Raw genomic sequence first — 24,948 nt, forward strand, 5'->3', positions numbered from 1 at the left:
ACAACACATGGAGAAAACCAACACTCATTACAATCAAAGGGGAATCCATTGTCATTTACTGATTTCTCTGGGAACTTGCAATGTGATATTGAAGAGAACTCCCTCAAATATCTTCCACTGGATAAGGAACTGTGATTGTGAAAAATCCATCCTGTTTTTTGTTTCTACCTCTTTCCATGTTTTTCTAAATTGTATTTAAGCATAGTAAAGTGTGTCTGATATTAGCAAGGAACTCAATTTAGAATTAATTTCTCTGGATGGAAATATCAGCCATATGTTTATGTCAGTAATAACAACACTATGCAATTTGATCATTTCTAAGTAGACTGATATTTTCATCTAAAAGAGGGATCTCTGAAAGCTTGTATTTATTTTTGAAGCTTCAGCAGCTTTGAGTACTGAGACCACACAAGTTTTCTCATCTTATTTTATTTAATCTCTCTACTGGTCTGATTCTGATTAGAGGTTCAAATAAAATTGTGATTCTTCTATGCCATGATTCTGTTAAAATATTCCTCGTCTCTCTCCCGGCATGGCGGCGAGGGCTAGTAAATTAACTGTTAGAGAGTTGTAGCCGATCAGCACTAGTGTCCTTTGAGGTGGCTATTATACTAGATTTCCAGATGGTTGAGATTTTTTAAAAATATATTCAACCTTGCTTCATAAATACATTTCACAAGAGTATGGAAATCCAGTGGAGAAGCACATATATCCAAGTGTTCTCACATGCACATAGATAGCTTTGATTTTGGGAACCAGGAGTGGGTATGTAAAACAATCTGAGTTAAAAAAAAAAAAAAAAAAGGTTGCACATAGAGTAATTTTAATCCATTCCATTTTTAAATACCACAATAAATTTAATTTTCACAATAAATTAAATAGCCATATTCAGTTTACAAAATAGAATTACTTAGTGTGAAACCAGTATTTACAACCATATACACTATGTACATGACATTTCTCTTCATTGACATACAACATGGAAGTAAAAGGACTTGACTTTCCAATGTGTGACTGACATGCTACAAGCGACACCATGGTCCATACAAGAAAACAATAGTGCAAAATTATCACAGGAACTTTGGAACAATGTCAATTTTATAAGATAAGACATTCTTTAAATAATAAGAAAATAGTATTTTCTGTTTTCATGGTACCAATTCAGCATTTGAATTGAAAAGCCAGCTTTCCCTTAGAAAAAATGAATAACTGAATTCTCTACTTCCCGCAGCGTCACAGCCATTGGTGCATTTTCACACATCAATCTTTTGGCTTAAATCTGTGAGAATGGCAAGCGACAACTTCTGAGTTAAAGGAAGACTAACTCATTGAGAACAGCTGAAGTCACTTTTCCCCAGTACCACCACCTCTTCTTTTTGTAAATAGCTTAAAAAGATGCAACTATACACAGAGCAATTTCGTTTTGTAAATTTTCAATAGAAAAAGAACTGATCTTATATTTGGGCACACACTGTGTATGTACAAGTATACATGGAAAAATGACTTGGATAGCTGTGTCTAAGAAAAGTGCATATTTTAAACTAGAGAAGACATTGTGTGTCTCCAGGCACAACACATGGTGTTGTATGGCATTATTATTTCAGGGCCAGTTCAATGTTCTCCCAGTGATCTGGTAAAATTTTTGATTAAAAGGGTGAAAGAATTTACGCAATTTGGTAATGACAGAGGGGTCCACCTCTGGATGAATGCGCCCCTTGCTGCCCGCCAGGCACTTATTAAAGATAATGTTAAATCGCAAGCAGTAAAATCCTCTGGTAGCATTGAAATACAAGTTGTATTGACTTATCCTTGGAGGAAGATTTAAGAACTTCTCCACGAGCTGAAGTTCTGGCAAAGGTTCTGTGATGAGGCGATCTCCATCGACAATGTGAAATTGCTCAATTGGAAAATACTTCAACCACCTTTCCAGATGTTTGGTATAGATGCTGGTTCTTACGGCCTTATACTTTGTGTTCACTTCACAGGTATTGGGGTCTATTGCCAGCTTCTCAAACTTGTAATAAGTTTTGTTCTTCCTCTCCTTCCCCTCTAGCACCTGAGTATAATCAGAAATAGCTCTTGTGGTTGGCTCCCTGACAATGATCAACAACTTGATGGATGAGTTCATTTTGTAAATCCTTTCAGGAACCTCCTCTGTGATAAAATATGCTGGGCTCTTTTCAATGGTGATTTGCTGCGGGTAGGAAAAAGGCATCTTTTTCCTATACCACTCAATGCCCTTGGCATAATTCTCATCATTGTCAAAAAAGTGGATTTCTTGGGAGGCTTTGACCACTGCTGGGTGGAGGTTCAGCATCTCAAGCAGGGCCCTTGTGCCTCCTTTCCTGACCCCAATGATAATGGCCTTGGGGAGCTGCTGGACCAGGTCATGAAGGCGAATCTGCTCTTTGGAAGCGTTGCCTTTCCGGAACTCGTGCAGCAGGCCACGCTTGAACTGCAGGGCACGCAGCGGGAAATCAGCCTGATTGCGGGCTCCAAATCGACCCTCGATGGGGCAAATGGGCTGTAGCCTGCAAGCAACAGAAAGACACTTGAAGAAGCTCATTGCAACTGACTTCTCATTTTTCTGGTTCCCCAGTCAGCCTGAGTAAGGCTTCCAATGCATAAATAAAACCAGTGATTCCCAGCCTGGTACAATCCATAATGAACATATGTTTGGGAGATTTCATTTTAAGCAACCCTGTATTAAATGGAGCACACATAATTGATGGGATTTTTTTTATTACTGCCCCTTAAATTTTTTACTCACCAAGCACTTAACTGACTACAGTGTGTACTTACGTTCACAGTGCAGGATAGACAAGTGACACCGGCCATACTAATAGCTTTTTAACAGCTCAACAGTTAACATCGTTTAGAAAACATGAAAAGCTGAAGATTATAATCTTCAGCTGGGAGACTGAAGGGCAGCTAGGGAGCCATGTCTTTTGGGTTTCGTGTGCTATTATTTTCTTCCAGTTCAGCAGCATTCATATGGCTCTTAAAAATCTTTGAGATATAATCTGAATAGAGGCCTCAGTCTCTGCCCTTAGCTATTTGCACCATCAACCTACAATGTTCCGATTTTGGCATTTGCAGAGCTTTTCATTCTATGAGAATTACTAGTCTTTGGCCTTAGAGAGACTCAGAAGGATGTTTCCTCAGACTCACTTCCTCTTTCTACCTCAAGAGGTCAGGATTATGTTTTCACTTTGCTGAATGTAGGAACAAACCCAGTTGACATCACCTGTGCATCACCTACCACACCTGAGACCAGAAATCAACAAGAACTTAATGGGGAGCCAAAAACCTAAGATCCATGCTGTCAAGCCTATTTAAATCAGGGACTTGAGCTCACGCAGGAAGGAAGGAATCCAATGAATGGAGCCAGAAAGGAGGATTTTCACTTCAACACTACACTAGATAATGAATAACCACCTCTGCTTTTCTCTAAGAGAGACAGAGAAAATGAACCAAACCAGTTGCTTTTGCATTGATTCCAATTCATGGCAAACCCTGTATGTGCCAGGGTAGAATTGCCCCTTACAGGTTTTCGATGGCTGATTTTTCAGAAGTAGACTGCCAGGTCTTTTTTCCGAGGCATCTCTGGGTAGACTCGAACCTTCAACCTTTCAGATAGCAGCCAAGTGTATTAATTGTCTGTACCAGCCAGGCACTCTGATGTGATAACGGTCAAAGTGATATTAGATTGAAGTGAATGTGTCATCTGGCATGGTCATTCAATATGGTTAGAAAACTGAGTTCCCTTTTAGGTATGGCCTAAAACTGAACCGAGATTCATTATAATCTCCTTAAGTTGATCTTGGAAGGCATTTTAGCCTACTTGGTAAAGGGACAACATCAGCGAAAAGTGGCCGTTAAACCAATTCCTCCAACTGCAGGTTCCAATTATCCTAATAATTTTTTTTTTTTTTTTTAATTTTTATTAAGCTTCAAGTGAACATTTACCATTCCAATCAGTCTGTCACATGTAGGCTTACATACATCTTACTCCCTTCTCCCACTAGCTCTCCCCCTATTGAGTCAGCCCTTACAGTCTCTCGTTTCGTGCCAATTTTGCCATCTTCCCTCTCTCTCTATCTTCCCATCCCCCCTCCAGTCAAGAGTTGCCAACACACTCTCCAGTGTCCACCTGATTTAATTAGCTCACTCTTCATCAGCATCTCTCTCCCCCCCACTGACCAGTCCTTTTCATGCCTGATGATTTGTCTTTGGGGATGGTTCCTGTCCTGTGCCATCAGCAGTTCTGGGGAGCATTGTCTCTGGGATTCCTCTAGTCGCAATCATACCATTAGGTATGGTCTTTTCATGAGAATTTGGGGTCTGTATCCCATTGGTCTCCTGCTCCCTCAGGAGTTGTCTGTTGTGCTCCCTGACAGGGCAGACATCGATTGTGGCCGGGCACCAACTAGTTCTTCTGGTCTCAGGATAATGTAGGTCTCTGGTTCATGTGGCCCTTTCTGTCTCTTGGGTTCTTAGTTGTCGTGTGACCTTGGTGTTCTTCCTTTGCCTTTGCTCCAGGTGGGTTGAGACCAATTGATGTATCTTAGATGGCCGCTTGTTGGCATTTAGGACCCCAGGCGCCACAATTCAAAGTGGGATGGAGAGTGTTTTCATAATAGAATTATTTTGCCCATTGACTTAGAAGTCCCCTCAAACCAAGTTCCCCAGACCCCAGCCCCTGCTCCGCTGACCTTTGAAGCTTTCATTTTATCCCGGAAACCTCTTTGCTTTTAATCCAGTCCAATTAGGCTGACCTTCCTTGTATTGAGTGTTGTCTTTCCCTTCACCCAAAGCAGTTCTTATCTACAGATTGATCAATAAAAAGCCCTCTCCCTCCCTCCCTCCCTCCCCCCTTTGTAACCACATAAGTATGTGTTCTTCTCCATTTTTTCCATTTTTCAAGATCTTATAATAGTGGTTGTATACAATATTTGTCCTTTTGCAACTGACTCATTTCGCTCAGCATAATGCCTTCCAGATTCCTCCATGTTATGAAATGTTTCAGAGATTCGTCACTGTTCTTTATCGATGCGTAGTATTCCATTGTGTGAATATACCACAATTTATTTACCCATTCATCCGTTGACGGACACCTTGGTTGCTTCCAGCTTTTTGCTATTGTAAACAGAGCTGCAATAAACATGGGTGTGCATATATCTGTTTGTGTGAAGGCTCATGTATCTCTAGGGTATATTCCGAGGAGTGGGATTTCTGGATTGTATGGTAGTTCTATTTCTAACTGTTTAAGATAACGCCAGATGGATTTCCAAAGTGGTTGTACCATTTTACAATCCCACCAGCAGTGTATGAGAGTTCCAATCTCTCCGCAGCCTCTCCAACATTTATTATTTTGTGTTTTTTGGATTAATGCCAGTCTAGTTGGTGTGAGATGGAATCTCATCGTGATTTAATTTGCATTTCTCTAATGGCTAATGATCGGGAGCATTTTCTCATGTGAATATCTTCTTTAGTGAAATGTGTGTTCATATCCTTTGCCCACTTCTTGATTGGGTTGTTTGTCTTTTTGTGGTTGAGTTTTGACAGAATCATGTAGATTTTAGAGATCAGGCGCTGCTTTGAGATGTCATAGCTGAATATTCGTTCCCAGTCTGTAGGTGGTCTTTTTACTCTTTCGGTGAAGTCTTTAGATGAGCATAGGTGTTTGATTTTTAGGAGCTCCCAGTTATCTGGTTTCTCTTTGTCATTTTTGGTAATGTTTTGTATTCTGTTTATGCCCTGTATTAGGGCTCCTAGGGTTGATCCTATTTTTTCTTCCATGATCTTTATCGTTTTAGTCTTTATGTTTAGGTCTTTGATCCACTTGGAGTTAGTTTTTGTGCATGGTGTGAGGTATGGGTCCTGTTTTATTCTTTTGCAAATGGATATCCAGGTATGCCAGCACCATTTGTTAAAAAGACTATTATTTCCCCAATTGACTGACACTGGTCCTTTGTCAAATATCAGCTGCTCATACGTGGATGGATTTATATCTGGGTTCTCAATTCTGTTCCATTGGTCTATGTGCCTGTTGTTGTACCAGTACCAGGCTGTTTTGACTACTGTAGCTATATAATAGGTTCTGAAATCAGGTAGGGTGAGGCCTCCCACTTTCTTCTTCTTTTTCAGTAATGTTTTGCTTATCCGGGGGTTCTTTCCCTTCCATATGAAATTAGTAATTTGTTTCTCTATCCCCTTAAAGTATGACATTGGTATTTGCATTGGAAGTGCGTTATATGTATAAATGGCTTTTGGTAGAATAGACATTTTTACTATGTTAAGTCTTCCTACCCATGAGCAGGGTATGTTTTTCCACTTAAGTATGTCCTTTTGAATTTCTTGTAGCAGAGTTTTATAGTTTTCTTTGTATAGGTCTTTTACATCCTTGGTAAGATTTATTCCTAAGTATTTTATCTTCTTGGGGGCTACTGTGAATGGTATTGATTTGGTTATTTCCTCTTCGATGTTCTTTTTGTTGATGTAGAGGAATCCAAGTGATTTTTGTATGTTTATTTTATAACCTGAGACTCTGCCAAACTCTTCTATTAGTTTCAGTAGTTTTCTGGAGGATTCCTTAGGGTTTTCCATGTATATGATCATGTCATCTGCAAACAGTGATAGCTTTACTTCCTCCTTACCAATCTGGATGCCCTTTATTTCTTTGTCTAGCCTAATTGCCCTGGCTAGGACTTCAAGTACGATGTTGAATAAGAGCGGTGATAAAGGGCATCCTTGTCTGGTTTCCGTTCTCAAGGGAAATGCTTTCAGGTTCTCTCCATTTAGAGTGATATTGGCTGTTGGCTTTGCATAGATGCCCTTTATTATGTTGAGGAATTTTCCTTCAATTCCTATTTTGGTAAGAGTTTTTATCATAAATGGGTGTTGGACTTTGTCAAATGCCTTTTCTGCATCTATTGATAAGATCATGTGGTTTTTATCTTTTGTTTTATTTATGTGATGGATTACATTAATGGTTTTTCTGATATTAAACCAGCCTTGCATACCTGGTATAAATCCCACTTGATCAGGGTGAATTATTTTTTTGATGTGTTGTTGGATTCTATTGGCTAGAATTTTGTTGAGGATTTTTGCATCAATGTTCATGAGGGATATAGGTCTAAAATTTTCTTTTTTTGTAATGTCTTTACCTGGTTTTGGTATCAGGGAGATGGTAGCTTCATAGAATGAGTTGGGTAGTATTCCGTCTTTTTCTATGCTTTGAAATACCTTCAATAGTAATGGTGTTAAGTCTTCTCCGAAGGTTTGGTAGAACTCTGCAGTGAAGCCATCTGGGCCAGGACTTTTTTTTGTTGGAAGTTTTTTGATTACCGTTTCAATCTCTTTTTTTGTTATGGGTCTATTTAGTTGTTCTACTTCTGAATGTGTTAGTTTAGGTAGGTAGTATTGTTCCAAGAATTTATCCATTTCTTCTAGGTTTTCAAATTTGTTAGAGTACAATTTTACGTAGTAATCTGAAATGATTCTTTTAATTTCATTTGGTTCTGTTGTGATGTGGTCCTTCTCGTTTCTTATTGGGGTTATTTGTTTCCTTTCCTGTTTTTCTTTAGTCAGTCTAGCCAATGGTTTATCAATTTTGTTAATTTTTTCAAAGAACCAGTTTTTGGCTTTGTTAATTCTTTCAATTGTTTTTCTGTTCTCTAATTCATTTAGTTCAGCTCTAATTTTTATTATTTGTTTTCTTCTGGTGCCTGATGGGTTCTTTTGTTGCTCACTTTCTATTTGTTCAAGTTGTCGGGACAGTTCTCTGCTTTTGGCTCTTTCTTCTTTTTGTAAGTGTGCATTTATCGATATAAATTGGCCTCTGAGCACTGCTTTTGCTGTGTCCCAGAGGTTTTGATAGGAAGTATTTTCATTCTCGTTGCTTTCTAAGAATTTCCTTATTCCCTCCTTGATGTCTTCTATAACCCAGTCTTTTTTCAGGAGGGTATTGTTCATTTTCCAAGCATTTGATTTCTTTTCCCTAGTTTTTCTGTTATTGATTTCTAGTTTCATTGCCTTGTGGTCTGAGAAGATGCTTTGTAATATTTTGATGTTTTGGATTCTGCAAAGATTTGTTTTATGACCTAATATGTGGTCTATTCTAGAGAATGTTCCATGTGCACTAGAAAAAAAAGTATATTTTGCAGCAGTTGGGTGGAGAGTTCTGTATCAGTCAATGAGGTCAAGTTGGTTGATTGTTGTAAGTAGGTCTTCCGTGTTTCTATTGAATTTCTTACTGGATGTCCTGTCCTTCTCCGAAAGTGGTGTGTTGAAGTCTCCTACTATAAATGTGGAGGTGTCTATCTCACTTTTCAATTCTGTTAAAATTTGATTTATGTATCTTGCAGCCCTGTCATTAGGTGCGTAAATATTTACTATGGTTATGTCTTCCTGATCAATTGTCCCTTTTATCATTATATAGTGTCCTTCTTTATCCTTTGTGGCGGATTTAAGTCTAAAGTCTATTTTGTCAGAAATTGATATTGCTACTCCTCTTCTTTTTTCTTATTGTTTGCTTGATATATATTTTTTCCATCCTTTGAGTTTTAGTTTGTTTGTGTCTCTAAGTCTAAGGTGTGTCTCTTGCAGGCAGCATATAGATGGATCGTGTTTCTTTATCCAGTCCGTGACTGTCTGTCTCTTTATTGGTGCATTTAGTCCATTTACGTTCAGTGTAATTATAGATAAATAAGTTTTTAGTGCTGTCATTTTGATGCCTTTTCATGTGTGTTGTTGGCCATTTCATTTTTCCACATGCTTTTTTGTGCTGAGATGTTTTTCTTAGTAGATTGTGAGATCCTCATTTTCATAATGTTTAACTTTGTGTTTGTTGAGTCGTCATGTTTTTCTTGGCTTTTTTCTTGAGTTATGGAATTGATATTCCTTTTTTGTGGTTACCTGATTTTTTACCCCTATTTTTCTAAGTAAAAACCTAACTTGTATCCTTCTATATCGCCTTGTATCACTCTCCATCTGGCAGTTCAATGCCTCCTATATTTAGTCCCTCTTTTTGATTATTGTGATCGTTTATCTATTGATTTCCATGATTTCCTGTTATGTGTATTATTTTGTTTACTTATTTATTTTTTAGAATTAGTCTTAATTTGTTTGTTTTTGTGCTTTCCCTATTTGAGTTGCGTTGATATCAGGACGTTCTGTTTTGTGACCTTGTATTGTGCTGGTACCTGATATTATTGGTCATCAGGCCAAACAATCTCCTTTAGCATTTCTTGCAGTCTTGGTTTAGTTTTTGCAAATTCTCTAAACTTGTGTTTATCTGTAAATATCTTAATTTCGCCTGCATATTTCAGAGAGAGTTTTGCTGGATATATGATCCTTGGTTGGCAGTTTTTCTCGTTCAGTGCTCTGTATACATCGTCCCATTCTCTTCTTGCCTGCATAGTTTCTGCTGAGTAGTCTGAACTTATTCTTATTGATTCTCCCTTGAAGGAAACCTTTCTTTTCTCCCTGGCTGCTTTTAAAATTTTCTGTTTGTCTTTGGTTTTGGCAAGTTTGATGATAATATATCTTGGTGTTTTTCTTTTTGGATCAATCTTAAATGGGGTTCGATGAGCATCTTGGATAGATATCCTTTCGTCTTTCATGATGTCAGGGAAGTTTTCTGTCAGGAGTTCTTCAACTATTTTCTTTGTGTTTTCTGTCCCTCCTCCCTGTTCTGGGACTCCAATCACTCTCAAGTTATCCTTCTTGATAGAGTCCCACATGATTCTTAGGGTTTCTTCATTTTTTTTAATTCTTTTATCTGATTTTTTTTCAGCTATGTTGGTGTTGTTTCCCTGGTCCTCCAGAAGTCCCAGTCTACATTCTAATTGTTCGAGTCTGCTCCTCTGACTTTCTATTGCGTTGTCAAATTCTGTAATTTTATTGTTAATCTTTTGGATTTCTACATGCTGTCTCTCTATGGATTCTTGCAACTTATTAATTTTTCCACTATGTTCTTGAATAATCTTTTTGAGTTCTCGAACAGTTTTATCAGTGTGTTCCTTGGCTTTTTCTGCATTTATCCTAATTTCATTTGTGATATATCTTTAAGCATTCTGTAAATTAGTTTTTTATATTCTGTATCTGATAATTCCAGGATTGTATCTTCATTTGGGAAAGATTTTGATTCTTTTGTCTGGGGGGTTGGAGAAGCTGTCATGGTCTGTTTCTTTATGTGGTTTGATATGGACTGCTGTCTCCGAGCCATCACTGGGAAACTAGATTTTCCAGGTAATCAGCTAAAAAAAATGCCGTCAGATCCCTATCTGAATTCTCCCTCTGGCTCAGGGTATTCAGATGTTAATGGAGCCGCCTGGGGAGGGTGGGGGAGGGATCAGAGAGCTAGGAGTGTAGCACCACAGAATATAGAGCTGAACACCGCGTTCACGCTCCGCTCCTGTCCGCCAAAATTCCGGCGGGACGGGTCCCCGGCTGGGACGCTGCTTTCCCCGCTGCGAGACCAGTCACTTCCTCCCAGGGACTTCTCCCTCCAGTGCGCGGCACTGCTCGCGTGAACTGGGTGGGCGTTTCCCGCACGAACGGGTGGGCCCGCCCCCAGGGTCTATTCAGGCGAATATAATTGGACCCCACGGTCACGCCCCGTCCGCGCGCGCGCCCAAATCCCAGTGGGACGGCTCCCCGGCTGGGGTGCTGCTTTCCGCGCTCCGAGACCAGTCACTTCCTCCCGGGGACTTCTCCTTCCGGTGCGCCACACCTCTTGCGCGAACTGGGTGGGCGTCACCCGCACGACCAGGTGGGCCCGTCCCCTGGGTCAATTCAGGGTAATAAAATTGGACCCTGCGCACACGCCCCGCCCGTGCGCGCGCCCAAATCCCAGCGGGACGGCACCCTGGTTGGGACGCTGCTTTTCCCGCTCCGAGACCAGCCACTTCCTCCCGGGGATTTCTCCGTCCGGTGCGCCGTGCCACACGCATGGACTGGGTGTGCGTCCCCCCACAGGAACGTGTGGGCCCCGCCCCGGGGTCGCTTTAGGGAAATATAGCTGACCGCCCCCCCTGCTCGCGCCCTGCCCGCTTCCCGCCAAACTCCGGGCGGGACGGCTCCCCGGCTGGGATGCTGTTCTCCCCACTGCCAGATCAGTCACTACCTCCTGGGTGCTTCTCCCTCCGGCTGCGCCGCTACGCCGCCCGTGCCAACCAGCTAGACTTCCTCCCGGGATGGGCTTGGGGGGGAAGGGCTGGGCCCCCCTTCTGTGCCGTCTGCCCCCCGGGCTCTGCCCCAGATCGGGCTCCGAAGGTCACCTGCTTGGTATGCTGGCTCCTAGTTCTGAAAACGGTTGCTGTCTGCCCGTATTTGTTCGTTTTCCATCTCTAAGTCTGTGCTTGTTGTCCAGAGTTCGTAGATTGTTATGTATGTGATTGATTCCCTTGTTTTTCCGAGTCTTTGTTGCAAGAGGGATCCGCGGTAGTGTCCACCTAGTCCGCCATCTTGGCCCCGCCCCCCATCCTAATAATTTGAAGTCTGTTTCCCTCTTTGTGGTAATGAGGCTGTTGCTTGATTTTCCCAAGAGACCCTTTTGTACCTTTCTTGTCTTCTGTAATGTTTTTGATTAAAGGTAGATGAAACAACCTCAAGGTCACACCAAGGCCATTTTGTGGAACTAAAGAGAAAGAGCTTGGACTGTGCTCTTTTTAAGAAGCCATTAATCATAATGCTTAAGGTAAGATATAAACAGGTATTTCCTTTTTTGTGGTGTTTGCTTTTTATAATTTTAAAAAGAAGTCATAATCATTGTGGAAAATGTGAAGTAAAAGACTATACTAAATAACAGAGTTTACTACAATTAGAACTTCAGGGAAATGTGAATTTTCTTTCTATAAATTTCATAGGACTAATATGTTAGAACTTTAAATGGAGGATAAAAAATTATCAACACTTATTATCAACACTTATTCATAATCAAAGATATATTTAATTGTGACATTGTTCGGGATATCAAATTTTTTTTCTTTCAACTCTGCTGGGGTTCTGGTTGAGAGTTAAGCCCTAGTTTCCTCAGGCATTCATTGAATGGATTTCTCTCCTATGGAGCAGTACCATTCTTGGGAGAATTGAGGACAGAGTCACTCAGATCCTTTCCTATATGACTTAATTCTCTCGCAGAACACTGGTTGAGAGAGGCTGCCCTGTTCGAGCTGGAATGGAATTTCCCTATCTCTAGGAGGGGTCATTTTCCTTCTTTAATTGTCTTCCTCTTTCTACCTTCTCCTCTGGGAGCTCATACCCTGTAGAATAATTGCAATTGAGGCTCCTTAACTCAGGCTATGAGAAAATATCACATTATTTCCCACTTACTGGATTCTGGGCACAGGCCAGAAAAACAACATAGCCTTGGAAGTAACTGAGCCAGTGGGGTCTCTTCAGTTACTTAAGGATGTGCCTAAGTGAGCATGTGTCAATTTCGAACATGATTTGCTTGAACTCTCAAGTGAGAGGTTTTAAGAAAGGCTACCAGGAAATCCAAAGAGTCCTGGTGGCATGGTGGTTAAGCTCTTGGCTGCTAACTGGAAGGTCTGAGATTCGAATCTACCAGCCCCTCTGTGGGAATAAGATGTGGCAGTCGGCTTCCATAAAGATTACAGCCTTGGAAACCCTATGGGGCAGTTCTACTGTCTATAGGGCCACTATCAGTCAGGATCTACCTAATGACAATGAGTTTTTTTTGAGTACTAGGCAATCCAATTTCTACAAAAACTTCAAATTAGAGCCTAGAGACAAGGTTAAAAATGAGAAGAATCACCAACTAAATAGTTACTGCACTACTGATCATTAGATCAATAACTCAATAAAAAGTAAGTGATTAGATGATAATTAAAGATAGTGGGAAGAAGAACTTCATATAAAAGGTCCATTATGTACACAGAAGTGGTACAGCCTCAAGGCTTCTCACTAATACCTAAGTATTAGGTCAGTCATAGGCTCTGAATTTTACATTTTCCATGGTGACAACTAAGAAGAAGTAAATTCACTCAGGAATTTTTTTTTTTTCTTCTCAAACTCCTGGATGATATTTCTTTCTTTTCATTTTTTATTGTACTTTAGATGAAGGTTTACAGAACAAACTAGCTTCTCATTAAACAATCAGTATACATATTGTTTTATGATATTGGTTAACAACCCCACGACATGTCAACATTCTCCCTTCTTGACCTTGGGTTCCCTATTACCAGCTTTCCTGTTCCCTCCTGCCTCCTGTTCCCTCCTTGCCCCTGGGCTTGTGTGCCACTTCAGTCTTGTTTTGTTTTATGGCCTGTCTAATCTTTGGCTGAAGGGTGAACCTCAGGAGTGACTTCATTACTGATCTAAAAGGGCGTCTAGGAGCCATACTCTCAGGGCTTCTTCAGTCTCTGTCAGGCCAGTAAATCTGGTCTTTTATTTGTGGGTTAGAATTTTGTTCTACATTTTTCTCCAGCTCTGTCTAGGACCTTCTTTTGCGATCCCTGTCAGAGCAGTCAGTGGTGGTAGCCGGGCACCATTTAGTTGTACTGGACTCAGTCTGTTGGGGGCATGGTAGTTGTGGTCCATTAGTCCTTTGGTCTAATCTTTCCCTTGTGTCTTTAGTTTTCTTCATTCTCCCTTGCTCCTGAAGGGATGAGACCAGTGGAGTATCTTAGATGGCCATCCACAGGCTTTTAAGACCCCAGATGCTACTCACCAAAGTAGAATGTAGACCATTTTCTTTATAAACTATGTTATGCCAATTGAGCTAGATGCTCCCCCAAACCATGGTCCCTATAGCCTCCATTCCAGCAATTCGGCCCTTCAGGGAGTTTACATGTGTCTAGGGAGCTTTCATGACCTTAATTTGTACAATTTGTGCTGGCTTCCCTAGTATTGTGTACGGTCTTACCCTTCACCAAAGTTACCACTTATCTATTGTCTATTTTCACTCAGGAATTTTGAATTAAAAAGTATCAAAGGGATCTACTTTGCCAGTTAAAAACTGAAAAACAAGGACCTCTTCTGTATTCTTTGTTAGACATCCAAGTGATAAAATGTACAGACTAGCCTAAGGTTTGAAAAGAAAAGGAAAATTGGAAGGATGATATTTTCATTTTAAAGTGTGGCTACATTTTCAGGGACAATGAGAACTAAATTCATGGAGAACATACTTCAGTCTTCCCAGGGCAAGAAATTAATTTTAAAGGGCAAAGAAAGAAGTTTCACATTTCAGAATTTAACTTCTCTGTTCTTTCCAATCACACTGGGTGCAGGGCTGTCTGAAAGGCATTCAATGTGAAGACAGCTGATAATTGCTGGACTTCTGTAGCTCCAGTACCTCTCACGTGTTTGCCTATTTAGAGCTAAACCCTAGTTCTGTAATATCCTCTCCATGGATTTTTCCATTGCTTTCTGGGCAATTGCTCTGACCAACAGCCTCCTTGTCTGGTACATTCAGCTCCTGAAAACTGGAGCTAATTAACACAGTTAAAACTCCCCAAGCCTGCAGCCATCTTTCCAGGGCAATGAGGTCAAAATTGATAAGCTCCTTTACAGGCTCATGCATAATTTTAACTCTCCTGTTAGCACATTAATCGTCCACTCATAAATTTCAAAATGAAGACACATAAATACTTTGCTACTGTTTCGGTATGGCAGAGGTCAACATCAGACACATGCAGACCACATTCAGGTCTAGTAAATGGCATTTTTACTGTACACAGCTTTATCCCTTTTCTGAAGACAAGTGTCAGTGCACAGAGAATACAAATGGATCTTGGCAAATGCCTTGGTTTGAGCAACGTGGATCTCTTTCTTTTTAAAGGTTCAACAAATAAAAATCAATACTGCAGAAAAGCATGTTTCTTGGAACTTTTGAGGGAGGAAAACAAATGGATAAATCTAAAATTATATCCCAAGGAGGTCTGAATCACGCAACACATAAAGTCACGTGGGCATAAGCATGTTTAATCACCTACCTATCCAAGCTCCCAACTCTGGCGACTAGATACAGGAGACTCCCAACAGCAAGGCTTCCCAGCACAAGGAGCTTCTGTCTCAGCCACGCCTGCTGTTTGAATAGCATGGCCCTCCATCAACCTTCAGGACTTCTGCAACCTGAGAAACAGACACAAAAGGTAGCTGATCAGCAATTGTCTCTTACAGGCTTTGTTGATTCTCACAAAACCAGCCAGTTGTAGGTTGAATACAGGAAATTAAGTGGCACCACCCTAAAGACATATCCCATATCAATCATTAATGCAATTTTCATGGTCTAACAGCTACTTAGCAAAACTTACCTCCTTCTTCCTGGTCCATATTATAAGATCAAATACTAAATCTAAGGGGAAGTTACTAATAGATAACCTATTGTGCAATCTTAAAAGTAAATAAAATGCATATATATTATAATGGACGTAATGTACAATATATGTTTTATATATATATATATATATGTATATATATAAACACACATCTATCGATTTGTTGTGTTGTGGGGGCCTGTGTGTTTCTGTGAAACTGGAAGCTTTGCCGCCAGTATTTCAAATACCAGCACAGTCATCCTTGGTGGACAGATTTCAGTGGAGCTTCTAGACCAAGACAGACAGTGAAAACCTTATGAATAGCAGAGGAACATTGTCTGAGGTAGTGCCAGAAGATGAACCCCTCGGGTTGGAAGGCACTCAAAATACTACTGGGAAGAGCTGCCTCCTCAAAGTAGAGTCGACCTTAATGATGTGGATGGAGTCAAACTTTCGGGACCTTATGACTCAAAATGAACAGAAATAGCTGCAAACATCCATTAATAATTGAAACGAGAAATGCATGAAGTATGAATCTAGGAAAATAGGAAGTTGTTGGAAATGAAACGGAGTGAATAAAGATTGATATCCTAGGCATTAGTGAGCCGAAATGGACTGGTATTGGCTATTTCCAATCAGACAATCATGTCCACTATGGTGGGAATGACAACTTGAAGAGGAATGGAGTCATATTCATTATCAAAAAGAACATTTCAAGATCTATCCTGAAGTACAACACTGACAGTGATAGGATAATATCCATATGCCTACAAGGATGACCAATTAATACGACTATTATTAAAATTTATGCACCAACCACTAAGACGAAAGATGAAGAAGTTGAAGATTTTTACCAACTTCTGTAATCTGAAATTGATCAAACATGCAATCAAGATGCATTGATAATTACTGGTGATCGGAATGTGAAACTTGGAAACAAAGAAGGATCAGTAGTTGAAAAACACAGCCTTGGGGTAGAAACAATGCTGGAGATCGCATGACAGAATTTTGCTATACCAAGGACTTCTTCATTGCAAGTACTTTTTTCAACAACATAAATAGTGACTATACATGTGAACCTCACCAGATGGAATACACAGGAATGAAATCGACCACATCTGTGGAAAGAGACAATGGAGACACTCCAAATCATCAGTCAGAACACGGCCAGGGGCTGACTATGGAACAGACTATCAATTGCTCTTATGCAAGTTCAAGTTGAAGCTGGAGAAAATTACAGCAAGTCCATGGGAGCCAAAGTATCGCCTTGAGTATATAACACCTGAATTTAGAGACCATCTCAGGATAGATTTGATGCACTAAACACTAATGAAGGAAGAGCAGATGAGTTGTGGAATGACATCATACATGAAAAAAGCAAGAGGTCATTAAAAGGATAGGAAAGAAGGCAAAGACCAAAATGATGTCCGAAGAGACTGAAACCTGCTCTTGAATGTAGAGTACCTAAGGTGAATGGAAGAAATGATGACATAAAAGACCTGAACAGAAGATTTCAAAGACTGGCTTGAGAAGACAAAGTAAAGTGTTATAATGAAATGTGCAAAGACCTAGAGTTAGAAAACCAAAAGAAGAGAGCATGATCAACATCTCTCAAGCTGAAAGAACTGAAGAAAAATTTCTGCAAGGAAAATATTGAACAAAGCAGGAAGCATCAAAAGAAGATGGAAGGAATACATGGAGTCACTGTACCAAAAAAAGAAAAAAAGAGGTCGATGTTCAACCATTTCAGAGGTAGCATATAATCAAGAACCAAAGGTACTGAAGGAACAAGTCCAAGCTGCACTGAAGGCACTGGTGAAAAACAAGGCTCCAGGAATTGATGGAATACCAATTGAGATGTTTCAACAAACAGATGCAGCGCTAGAGGTGTTCATTCGTCCATGTCAAGAAATTTGGAGGACAGCTGCTTGACCAACTCACTGGAAGAGATCCATACTTGTGCCCATTCCAAAGAATAGTGATCCAAGAGGATGTGGAAATTGTCAAACAGTATCATTCATATCACACTCAAGGAAAATTATGCTGAAAATCATTCAGAAGTAGTTGCAGCAGTGCATTGATAGGGAACTGCCAGAAATTCAACAGAGATTCAGAAGAGGACGTGGAACAAGGGATATCATTGCTGATGTCAGACAGATCTTGGCTGCAAGCAGAGAATACCAGGAAGGTGTTTACCTGTGTTTTACTGACTATACAAAGGCATTTGAATGTGTGGATCATAACAAATTATGGACATTTCAAAAAATGGGAATTCCAGAACACCTAATTGTGCTCATGCAGAACCTGTACAAAGACCAAGAGGCAGTTGTTTGAACAGAACAAGCAGATATTGCATGGTCTGAAGTCAGGAAAGGTGTACATCAGGGTTGTATCCTTTCACTGTACTCATTCAATCTGTATGCTGAGCAAATAATCCAAGAAACTGGACTATATGAAGAAGAAAAAGGCATCAGGATTGGAGGAAGACTCCAACAACCTGCAATATGCAGATGACACAACCTTGCTTGCTGAAAGTGAAGAGGACTTGAAGCACTTGCTGATGAAGATCAAAGACCACAGCCTTCAGTATGGATTGCACCTCAAAAAAAACCCCAAAATCCTCAGAACTAGACCGATAAGCAATATCATAATAAACAGAGAAAAGATTGAAGTTATCAAGGATTTCATTTTACTTGGGTCCACAATCAATGCCCATAGAAGCAGCAGTCAAGAAATCAAACAACATATTGCACAGGGCAAATCAGCTGCAAAAGACTCCTTTAAAGTGTTCAGGAGCAAAGATGTCACCTTGAAGACTAAGGTGTGCCTGACCTAAGCCATGTTTTCAATTGCCTCCTATGCACGTGAAATCTGGACGATGAGTAAGGAAGACTGAGGAAGAATTGATGCCTCTGAATTGTGGTGTTGGCAAAGAATGTTGATTATACCGTGGACTGTCAAAAGAACGAACAAATCTGTCTTGGAAGAAGTACAGCCGAATGCTCCTTAGAAGCAAGGATGGTAAGACCATGTCTCACATACTTTGGACATGTTATCAGGAGGGATCAGTTTCTGGAGAAGGACATCATGCTTGGTAAAGTAGAGGGTCAGTGAAAAAGAGGAAGACCCTCAATGAGATGGACTGACACAGTGGCTGCAACAATGGGCTGAAGCATAACAATGGTTGTGAAGATGGCACAAGACCGGGCAGTGTTTTATTTTGTTGTACATAGTGTTGCTATGAGTCAGAACTGACTCGAAAGCACCTAATAACATATTTTATGCACACACACACCACACACACACACACACACACACACACAAAGTCAGTAAATCATTCAGAGGTAAAGAATACTGGTAAAATGAACAACTTGAGGAGGCTTACCTATGAGTCAGAATCGACTCGACGGCAGCAGGTTTGGATTTGATGTTTACCTGCTGTGTAACCTGTGAACTGAAAGCTCTGTTTCAGAACAACAGAGTGAAGGTATAAATTGAAATCTCAGTTGAGTAAATTTTCATTTTGGGCATAACAACGACATAATTTACTTATGTAGTTTTTTGTTATGTTTTGTCTTAATTGTAAAGGGAGAAAGGGGGCAAGAACAAAACTATTTCTTTACTGAGGTTATCAGTGGAAGCTAGCAGGACCCCATATGTTTGAGGAGAGTGGTTTTAAAGGAACTTGATGTTTCCCTTCACTTCCTTTGCCCAGTCTGGGATTCTGAAAACACGCTCAAACCAGATGCCCTCCCTACGCGGCGGCCCCTTTCTCAATGAATTTAAATACGTTTGGTGATATCCGGTCTTTCTCTTATACCATGAAAAAAGCCATACCTTGAAGCTTTATTCTTTTATACCTGAAATAAGGCCAGCTGAGGAGTGCAGAGCTTTCCTAATGCTGTTATTAAATTTGAGAGAAAAATGCAAGCACCTAATTCAGCCTTTCTCATTAAAAATAAATCCTAACACCTCTTTCAAGATAAGATATTTAGCTCTTTATTGAAACTCTAGACAGTAACCCAGGAAGAGGGAAACTACAGAAATCAATTACGGTTAGAAATTGTTTTGCTGCAATGGTAACTCCATATTTTGTATGTGAAGATTTTTCTCTGCGCAGAAAGAGGTGTACTAGGATTGACTGATTGGTCTATTCATTTGCTCATCAAGAATTTACTGAACACCAGTAGCCTTTCCATTTATTGCAACAGGTTTATAGCAGGTTCCAAAAAAGATCCTTCAAGAGTTTTAGCTATTGGAAAACTGACAATGTGATTAAGGAGTCATGAAACCACCAGAGAACACAGCCGAATTCATGATAATGTACGATTAAGTGCTGGGGAAGGGCCGTTAAGGAAAAGGCCGGAGAACGTGGGTTCCATGGGAATGCTTTCTTGTAGCACATAGTACCTGGCTTGGTGAAGATGCTGCAGAAAGACAGCCTAAGGGAAGGAGATAGTAGCAGCGTTTATCCAGTGCATACCTGACAAATATTTACGGAACATCCCTTATGTTCTAGACTCTGCGCCGAGTGCTACAGAGATAATAGCAAAATAAACAGACACGGTTCCTGCACTATGGGAATCTATAGTCTATTGGAAAAAGCAGACATTAAACCAGTAAGTGTATGGTTAATATATGCCTACAAACTGTAATGAATATTATAACAGAAAACTACAGGATGCAGGGAGAATGCATAACAGGGACCGTACGTCAGTCTTTTCTGAGTACGTGAAACTTTGGCTGACACCTTGAGCATTAAGTGCAGGGAGGGCAGGAGTAGGGCCAGTTTGAGGAGTGAAAGAAGGCTGCGGTAGCTAGGCACAGGGACTGTGGGGGAGACAGAAAAAGCTAAGAAAAAAAAAAAGAGCAAAAGCAAAAATGAGGAACAAGAATGGTACTTGTAGGGGATTAAGCGCCTTGGTGGTGCAGTGGTTAAAGCACTTGGCTGCTAACTGAAAGATTGGTAGTTCGAACCCACCAGCAGTTCCATGGGAGAAAGATGTGGTAGTCTGCTTCTATAGATGTTATAGCCTTGGGGCAGTTCTACCCTGTCCCACAGGGTCACTATGAGTTGGAATTAACTCAATAGCGGTGGTTTTTTTTTTTTTTTTTGGTTTGTTGGTTTTAGGGTCAGCCTAGTGTTTCTGATTTAGAAACAGAATGGCTTGTCTTGTATGTAGGTGAAAAGGGGAAGAGAAAATGAGCTTTACCAGCAGATTCTGTCTGGCAAAGATATGGTGCCAAGTGGTATTTCAGGAAATAGTGAGAAAAACCATATGAAGTAGATGTAGTTACTTCCATTGTACAAATGGGTAAACTGAAGCAGTGAGAATTTTCTCTAACTTGACATCATTCATCTGGCAGGTAATGTGTTGGCAAAGGCAGTAACCTAGCGTATGATTCAGGACTTCACTGTCTGAGTCAATCTCCTAGCCCCAGGTTGATGTCTGAACTCCTCAGTTAGAGTCATGTGTGCCTTTAGCACATGGCGCTCATCCCCTGTTGCAATGCAAACAGTGCAGCAAGATGCAGAATGGAGGAAGGGGAAGAAAACTGTGTTCAAGTTCTCCAATCAAGTTCTCTCCTTGGAAGTTATGTGATCATGAGGTGGCCACTTAAGTTTCTCTGGACTTTTCTTTGCTTACCTCTAAAATGGGGATAATATCTGACTCCATAGTTCTGTAGTGAGAATAAAATAAGGTTTCTACATGCTAAATCACTGCATAAAGGTTTATTAACTTGCCAGACTAGTGTGAAGGATATGTCATTTGTATTCTAGTGTGAATGAATTTAACGTGTATTCACAGAAGAGTAGTATGAAAGAATAAAGAGAATGGTTGAAGAGAGCTATCCCCAAACGGGTGAAATGGGAAAATAAAAGGTAACATGTGCTAATCCTTCATTAGGGGCACCGTCCATGGTACAGAGAAGCAACTCAGAGGGAGACTGGGGAAGTTATTAGGTCTCTACTGCTGTTCAAATGTAGACGCCATGCTTTCTCACACATAACTATACTGCACAATTTTTGGTTTCTCTTTCACTTGTTCTTTTGCTCAGCCATCTTTGTTTAGCTACAGTCCATCCATTCTAGGGTCTAGCCTATGTCCTGGCTCCTCTATGAAGCTTTCTCCAGCTGATGACCCTAATCATCCCCCCACTTCTATTGAATTTCACCTACTCTCGGAGTCAGAACCACACTTAGGAATGTCATTGTTCCAGAAGTGTTTAAGTTTTGTTGTCTGCTGCCTTCTTTTGTGTCTATCACCACCATCTCCTAGTAACAGACTAACCCCACTGACTACTGAGAAGTACTAGAAAGCCAACTGAAACCCAAGAATCTGCTTTGCTGGATAAGCTAGTGGTTCTCTCTAAAAGCTTGTAGAGCCTTTAGAAAACACACATATACCACCATCCTCAGATTCCAATTAAATGGGTCTGCATTAGTCATGCATTATTTTTTTATAGTGAGGTGAATAATACCAAAAGAAAGTCACAAAATTTAAAGTTATGTTCTCTTTTTTTTCCCTTTTTCTGTTTGGTCACCAAGGTCAGTAAACTATTTCTCCTTAATTTTGTCTTGCTTTGTCCTGTGCAGGCACTTAGCGGCCTCCCTTTGTTTTAAATCATTCTGATACATTCTACCTGTTCATTTCTAATGGCTCCATACTGTTTGGTTAATATTTCTAATTTAAGTTATTTTCTCCTTCACCTGCTTTTGGTTGTTAACTGGATCAAGTCCATCTCTTCCTCTGGGAAGCCCAGGCCCTTCCTTCTGAGGTCGCAGCTGGGGTAGTCAGTTTCTTTATCTCTTACTATTCACCAAAACTAGAGCTCCACACCTTTCAGGTCAGAGTCTTTACCTCTCCCCACACTTCTTCACTCTCACCTCTATGCTTTAGTCATCTTCTTTATTGGCTCATGTCTTTTCTACTTCTTTTTCAAGACTCCTAGATCATACTGATATCTCTCTGGGGAGGGTGAGTGCTGGTGGATGTGGAATTTTGGGGAAAAAAATACCAAGTAACTCTAATACACTTCCCATTACCTGTAAACCCATTGCCCTTGAGTCAATCCCAACTCATAATGACCCTACTGGTGGGGCAAAAATAGGGTCAAGACCATGCCATGTCATAGATTGAACTGTGTCCCCCCAAAGTATCTGTCAACTTGAATAGGCCATGATTCCCAGTATTGTGTGATTGTCCACCTTTCTGTCATCTGATGTGATTTTCCTAAGTGTTGTAAATCCTATCTCTATGATGTTAATGAGGTGGGATTAGTGGCAATTATGTTAATTAGTCTGTACTCAATCTATAAGATTAGATTGTGTCTTTTACTGCAATGAAGGTTTAATCTGGTATACATTAGGGTATTAAACCTTACTGAATATGAGGTCATTATTTTTTCTATGGCCATTAAGACTTCTTCCAGTCTTAGAAGACCAGTAGTCCACCTATGGAGTCTTTCTTTATAATAGGCTCAGTTATTACCACAGAGGTTTTGCTCTGTGGGATAAGCTGCTACTGTCAGCCCAGCTTCTCTATGCCTGAGATGCCTTAAATATGTCCACCAGGGATTTTCTCTCTTTGAGAAACCAAATTTCTCCAGTTTTTTGTTTGCAGGTGTGAGGTGTGGAACCACCTTAGAGACAGCCATTTGGCCATTGTTTTCAGTTCTTTCTATCCACACCAGCACTTAAAGCTAATGCATGAGGGCTGACTAAACTAAGGGAGACCATCTAGGGGCCCAAAGCTGATTAAGCCTATCACAACCACCTAGTAAGACTAATAAAGGCCTTGGAAGATGGAGTGTTGAGGAGCTTACTGGTTGGTAACCATGCATGGGAGAAGGTAGTGCATCCCTCCTTGGGACATGGAAGCTCCACACTGTGGCACCCATCAGATCTCATCCTGTGCATCTCTTTGTTTGTATCCTTTTTGGTTGTAATAAACCTTTAATAAGTCTCATATGTTCTCTCCGAATTCTGTGAGTTATTCCAGGCACTCAGTGAACCCACAGGGGCAGTGAGAGCAAGCAGGGGCTGGCAGATGTCTATAAGGCAGTCTGAAAGAAGGTGTCTTTCTAATGTATGAACTCTGACCTAGCTCTGGGTGGCTGGGGCTGAGAGTGTGCTGTGTGAGTGGCTGGTGACAAGGATGAAGAAATAGGAACGTGAGGACTGGATCTATTTCCACATTTTTGGGATTGGATTCTTGCTGATTCTTACCACGCAGTTAGCAATGAAGGTGGGACTTGCCTGTGCCCCTTGCTTAGAGCAGTGGGGCTGGCCTACCTCCTTACACTGCCTCCAAAACATCTGCGTGTCTACTGTCACACTGAGGAGAGCAAGAAATTTGATTTGAGAACTCAACTAATATGAGTGAGACATCCACGGGGAAGTGCAAAGACCAAAAAATTGGAAGTAAAAAGATCTTGATTCACATTTTGGTTCAGTTTTATGATTGAAGCTTTCTGAATTTTGCTTTCCTCATCTGTAAAACGGAGATGATAATGTGTATCTCACAGGACTGTTACGAGCACTGAGTAAAACACTATAGGACAGAATTTTGTGAATATTTGGGCACTTTACAAAAACAAGCTATTACTAATACCTTCAGGAGGCTGGTAGATTAGTTCTTGTACACACTTTAAAGGAGAAAAGATTAAAATAAACATGGTTCTCATTAATAGTATAATTGGATTGTAAAAAAATATATAAGCCCATTTTTAAATATCAGTAACTTAATGGACACTCCTATTAAATGTTAAAATGCTAAAGGTATTTTCTGCTTAGAGAAAGATAGAAAAATTACCAAAAAAAGTCAATTTTGTTGGGCTGAAATCTCTTCTGGAATTTTTGGGAAGAGAGAAGATCAAGCCAGCAATTTCTAGTGAGGCCCACTAGAAGACAAAAAAGTCATGCCGTTTTGTAACTAGAACCAGACTATGTACTAAAAGCCAGTGTCATGGCAGTCCCTGAATAAACTTTGTTTTGGGAAAACCAAAGACAGTTAATCTAACATTCAAGATGCCTCTTTGGTTGTCCTGAGGTGCTCAAGAGTCTGCCAGGATGGAGTCTTAAAAACTGGAAGTTGTTCTTGGTCCAGGAATACAAGCCAAAAGAGAAGTCATACATCTCTTGATCCTTATGGGTAATGCTGTTAAACTAGGTAGGAATTTAACTACTACTCCAACCCCACTGAGGTCCTTTACTTTGAGTTATTCCAGCTTTAATAGATCTTTTAATAATGCTTCAACAGAGCACTCATACTGGTAATAGGCAATTTATATAAAATTAAAGTTTTTTTTTTAAAGTTTATTTCTTTTTATATATATAAAAAAAAAGGCTAAAGACCTACAGTGATATTTAAACTCTCATCTCCAGTTTTTAATCTTTCAGTGTCTTTCATTTTGGATGCCAAGAACAGCACTATTATGGTTTCTCCAGACTATTAAAGCTTTAGCAGACACAGTATCTTAGCTGAACAAAGCAAAGTATCTAAATAACAAACTACGTGGCCAGAAACAACAAATTAAGAGACATCTGGCTGGTTTTCCAAAGCAGCTCTAAGCAAAGAAAGAAATGATTCCCAAGTTGAAACAAGGAAATTAGGGGATTCAAAAATAATAATAATAAAGATATGTTCAAGTGCTACTC

The 24,948-nt window shown here is 40.2% G+C and overlaps 1 protein-coding gene across 1 annotated transcript; it reads right to left on the minus strand.

The window, feature by feature from the left end:
* Nucleotides 1–1,467: 1,467 nt before the first annotated feature.
* On the minus strand, nucleotides 1,468–15,822 carry HS3ST5 (heparan sulfate-glucosamine 3-sulfotransferase 5). Its single transcript, XM_003404278.4, has 2 exons — nucleotides 14,964–15,822; nucleotides 1,468–2,531 (listed from the first exon to the last, which is right to left on the minus strand). Exons 1-2 carry the CDS (start codon nucleotides 15,068–15,070, stop codon nucleotides 1,601–1,603), a joined length of 1,038 nt encoding a protein of 345 aa, XP_003404326.1. The 5' UTR covers nucleotides 15,071–15,822; the 3' UTR covers nucleotides 1,468–1,600.
* Nucleotides 15,823–24,948: the final 9,126 nt, after the last annotated feature.

This window comes from Loxodonta africana, chromosome 1 (genome assembly GCF_030014295.1).
Source record: "Loxodonta africana isolate mLoxAfr1 chromosome 1, mLoxAfr1.hap2, whole genome shotgun sequence".
Taxonomy (NCBI): domain Eukaryota; kingdom Metazoa; phylum Chordata; class Mammalia; order Proboscidea; family Elephantidae; genus Loxodonta; species Loxodonta africana.